The 5000-nt window shown below is 44.4% G+C and overlaps 1 protein-coding gene across 1 annotated transcript in view; it reads left to right on the top strand.

The window, feature by feature from the left end:
- cacnb2a (calcium channel, voltage-dependent, beta 2a) overlaps window positions 1–5000 on the top strand; it is a gene marked incomplete at its 5' end in the record, with an annotated part of 20018 nt that overhangs the window by 9921 nt on the left and 5097 nt on the right. The window contains 3 exons of the mRNA XM_080855057.1: window positions 60–140; window positions 4408–4466; window positions 4873–4982. Of these exons, the coding sequence (XP_080711183.1) occupies window positions 60–140; window positions 4408–4466; window positions 4873–4982 (250 nt within the window). The remainder of the gene's footprint in view (window positions 1–59; window positions 141–4407; window positions 4467–4872; window positions 4983–5000) is intronic.

Here is a 5000-nt window from a genome sequence, read left to right as displayed (position 1 = left end):
TGTGTGTGTGTGTGTGTGTGTATGTGTGTGTGTGTGTGTGTGTGTGTGTGTGTTGACAGTCAGAGCACATTCCTCCTTACGATGTCGTTCCTTCCATGAGGCCGGTGGTGCTGGTGGGGCCGTCGCTGAAAGGCTACGAGGTAAAACACACACCTGAAACATACACACACACACACACACACACACACACACACACACACACACACACACACACACACACCTCAAACACACACACCTCACACGATCATTTAAAATAAAATGTACTAAAAGTTACTTAGTTAGTTTCCACAACTTGATGGGGGCCGCTCCTATATAGTGCAAAAAAAGGAAAAGGGGTCATAAATCCAATAAAAAAACTAGTTATTTTTAATAAAAGGAGGATCTTTAGAAATATACCATAAGTGCAATGACATTAAACATGTCAAACATTAAACATTAAACATGTCAACACAACATTTAAGAACTTTTGGGATGACAAGGATGTCAAGACATGAACCACATGACAGATAAAAACAATGCCGCTGCCCTACTGTATATTTAAACTTTGGTTACTTTACTTTTGTCCACCTTTAGAGCATTAGTCTACAAACTTCTTGTTGAGTTTGAGCAGCGGCTGATTTTCAAGGTGAGCGGCAGAGGCAGGAAGGCCAGTATTGAGTTTCAGGGACAGTTTGATATTCTGAAAGGAGTTCACCAGATCCATATTGACTGAGACACAGGATAGGTACCCTTACTCCCCTGTACCTTCTGACCTTCATTGAAGAAAATAATTCATCTGCTGAATGGTGTCCAACTTGCTTCAGCCTCTACCATCTGGTCAAGGTGTTGTCTGACATAGACTAGACCTGTAGAATGACATACAACATTTCTGACAATTTAGTATTGAGCTACCATCGAGAGTGTATCATAACACAGACATAGCTATAAATAGCTACCTGAGATGACAGACCTACAGTGTATACAGAATGATAACATTATTTTGTATTTCTACATGCATCACAATTTGTAATCTTAAATTCTTGCTAACCGAGACCCCTGAGCATGAACATGAAAGACGTGCACGTTGCAAAGCCCCCACTTATTGTTATCAATATTTGACTAAACATTGTGTTTGTGATAAATTTGAGATAACGACATACACATTGACTTGTCCAACTGTCTGACAACGATGGTGTGCGCATTCCCATCGTTCCTGTTTCAGTGCATGGGAGGCAGCTAAATGATTAGCCTAATATCAGTTTATGTGGTGTTTTCATTGCGGATGACTGATCTGCAGTTCTAACAACATGAGTTACTGAACATAATAATGCTAAGACCTGAAACGAATGGAAGACAGGAATGGAATTATTATTAGTCTATTTGATGATGGCTGTTAACAGAAGGATGGACTCAAGGGGTGTACACGAGTGTATAGCTAGCCTAGCTAGTTAGTCCACACTAGCATGCTCAGGGCGGTTGCAACTAAGTGCTAGCCAAAATTCAATTCAATTCAATTCAATTTTATTTGTATAGCGCCATAACAATACAATTGCCTCTCGGCGCTTAACAGAGCCCAGAGCCTGAACCCCCTTAGTGCATGCACAACGGCAACAGGGGCAAGAAAAAACTCCCTGTTAGGCAGGAAGAAACCTTGAGCAGAACCACGGCACATAAGGGGGGACCCATCTGCTTGAGGTCGGCCGGGTGGAGACAGGAAGGTGGGACATGATACAGACAAGACCAGATTACTGTGGCAATAGGGTTACTGTTACAGGGGTAGGGGATGTAGGGACAGAGAAACATTTCGGTGGAGGCAATAATGTATATTGTACATAAATGCTAGCATAGGGTATTGGGTAGAGTAGGTGTACGGCAATGCAGTGGCAGTGGGTGCGGTTGGCCGAGGGTTTCTCTAGGTAGACCAGGTAGAGAGACTACGTGCAGAGTGGTGGGGGTGGGGAGGGAAAGTTCCACATCCATCAGCGATTGGAACACGCCTGGCTCCGGGGAGGCAGTGGACCTTGCAGGGGCCGCTTGTTGAAGGGGGGGGTGTGGACATCTCGGACCATGGAGCTGCCGATGACCAGGGTGGGGGTCGTCACATCCAGCGGGAGAAGTCGTCAAGGGGGATGATGACTGAGTTGAGGGCCCAGGATGGGGAGCAGGGCGGCGTGGGCGATGCTGGTGTTGCTCTGGAGCCGGTCTGCAGGGGCGTTTCGGGGCGGGCTGAGGAGGGGAGTAATCAGGCCCAGGAGGCTCCTCCTGATCCATCTAACAAACAGGAAATGACGAATCAGTCTGCAGGTCTGTTAGTCGGGAATCAGCACGAACAAACACACAGATGAATCATTTCACCAACCAGGGACATGTCATCTGTGTGTCGGTTTGCCTGTTGCATATTGCAATACTTAGATATGTTTAGTTTTTCTGGCATTGAACATTTTGTTTTTTGTTGTGATCTGTTTGCCGGGGCCGTACATGCATCCACTCGGCAAACAGGAAACACATTTGATGTTGCGGTACTAAATTACAAGTAGGAATTTAATTTGTTTTTTGTTGTGATCTGTTTGCCGTGGCCGTACATGCATCCACTCGGCAAACAGGAAACACATTTGATGTTGCGGTACTAAATTACAAGTAGTAATTTAATTTGTTTTTTGTTGTGATCTGTTTGCCGGGGCCGTACATGCATCCACTCGGCAAACAGGAAACACATATGATGTTGCGGTACTAAATTACAAGTAGTAATTTAATTTGTTTTTTGTTGTGATCTGTTTGCCGGGGCCGTACATGCATCCACTCGGCAAACAGTAAACACATTTGATGTTGCGGTACTAAATGCAAGTAATATTTGAATTTGTGTTCGGATATGTCTGGGTGGCTGGTACAGCAGGTGATTGGTTTGTTGACGCGGTTACTTTTGGCTATATGATGCACTAAAGAGGAATGTCTTAAGTCTTGATTTGAATATAGGCACGGTGTCTGCAGCTCTGATGGAGGCAGGGAGATTGTTCCAGAGGAGAGGGGCTTGGTAGCTAAATGCTCTCCCTCCTATTGTGGTCTTTGATATTCTTGGAATTACCAGGAGGCCTGCACTCTGGGAACGGAGCAGCCTTGGAGGGCAATAGGGGACGACTAATTCCTTGAGGTAGTTTGGAGCCAGATCGTTTAGGGCTTTATATGTTAGCAGGAGTACTTTGAAGTCGATTCTACTTTTAACGGGGAGCCAGTGCAAAGAAGCGAGTACCGGTGAGATGTGTTCATATTTTTTAGTTCTGGTGAGTGTACGAGCAGCAGCGTTCTGTATAAGTTGGAGGCTCTTTATTGTGTTGATGCTGCATCCGGACAGGAGAGCATTACAATAGTCGAGGCGGGAAGTAATAAATGCGTGGATTAGTTTTTCTGCATCTTGGAGGGATAGGACCTTTCTAATTTTGGCAATATTGCGTAAATGAAAAAATGATGTCTTTGAGATCTGTTTTATGTGTGAGTCAAGTAGGAGGTCTTGGTTGATAGTTACACCAAGGTTTTTGATGTTAGTGTTGGGTGTTGGGAAGCCATTGAGTGTGGGTAAATGGGTAGATAGTGTAGTTCTCAGTTGATCGGGGCCTACAAGCATAACCTCAGTTTTATCAGATGAGTCTACTAGTGCCATGACACGCATATGTTGCTTTTTGTAGCAAAGCTAACTAAAACAATTAAAAACGCTGTCTGAACTACTAATGGAAAGGGACAAATACTGTACTTACCAACACATGCTTGCGCTGATTTGAAGATGAATTCTTATAAGCAGAAAGTTCGGTCTGGCGGGGCGGGCACAGCTTACAGCCTTAAATAGCTGTTGACTCTTTTAGGTTGGAAGGCAAACTGCTTGCTGAGATGTGAACACAGGGTTTCTTCATCTTCTTTACTTTTAACTCGCAGAAAGTTAAGTGCTTCAGCTTGTTGGTCGTCCGCAGCATGTTGGTAGTCCACACTATCATCTTCCTCCATCTCTATCTCTCGTGAGTCGGCACCGGCAGCATCCATCATCCTCTCTATGCAGCCTCCACCACTGCAGTGAGAATTGTCGTGAACGATTCCCTCTTTTCGGTTTCCTTTCTTGAACTATGTTTTTTATTTTTTTTTACTCAGTAACGGATGTAATTTCCAATGTAGCGAAGTACAATACTTCAGTCAAAATCTACTTAAGTAAAAGGAAAATTACCGATTTCAAAAACTACACAAAATACACAAAAAAACTACCCAATAACAGTAACGTGAGTGAATGTAATTCGTTACTTTACACCTCTGTGTGTGTGTGTGTGTGTGTGTGTGTGTGTGTGTGTGTGTGTGTGTGTGTGTGTCTGTGTGTGTGCATCGTAGATAAGTGTGTGTGTGTGTGGCGTTGTTAACTAGGTGAGCAGGAAGTGTTTTCTTGTTTTGAAGGTAACGGACATGATGCAGAAAGCCCTGTTTGACTTTTTAAAGCACAGATTTGAAGGACGGTAAGTAATAGCATATGAATGTGTAAGTTTGTGTGTGTGTGTATCGTGTGTGTTTGTAGTGTGTGTGTGTGTGTGTGAGAGGCAGGGTGGGTGCTGTTTTCTAGCCAGTATATTCATCAAATTGTCTGTATTGTCTCATTCTCTTTCTACCTCCCTCTCTCTCCCTCTCTCTCCCTCTCTCTGTCTCATTCTCTCTCTCTCTCTTCCTCTATCTCCCTCTCTATGTCTCATTCTCATTCTCTTTCTCTCTCTCCCTCTCTCACCCTCTCTTTCCCTCTCTCAACCCCCCCTCTCTCTGTCTCATTCTCTCCCCCTCTCTCTCTCTCTCTCTCTCTCCCTCCCCCTCCCTCTCTTCATCTCTCTCTATCTTTCTCTCTCTCTCTCTCCCTCTCTCTCCTGTGGTCAGGATCTCAATCACTCGTGTGACTGCAGATATCTCTCTTGCGAAGCGTTCTGTTCTCAACAACCCCAGCAAACAAGCCATCATAGAACGCTCAAACACAGGCTCGAATCTGGGTAGGTAGAACGTGTGTG

The sequence above is a fragment of the Sprattus sprattus genome, assembly GCF_963457725.1.
Source record: "Sprattus sprattus genome assembly, chromosome: 17".
Taxonomy (NCBI): domain Eukaryota; kingdom Metazoa; phylum Chordata; class Actinopteri; order Clupeiformes; family Clupeidae; genus Sprattus; species Sprattus sprattus.
Note: the sequence above shows the minus strand (reverse complement) of the source record. Positions and strands in the feature narration are given on the sequence as shown.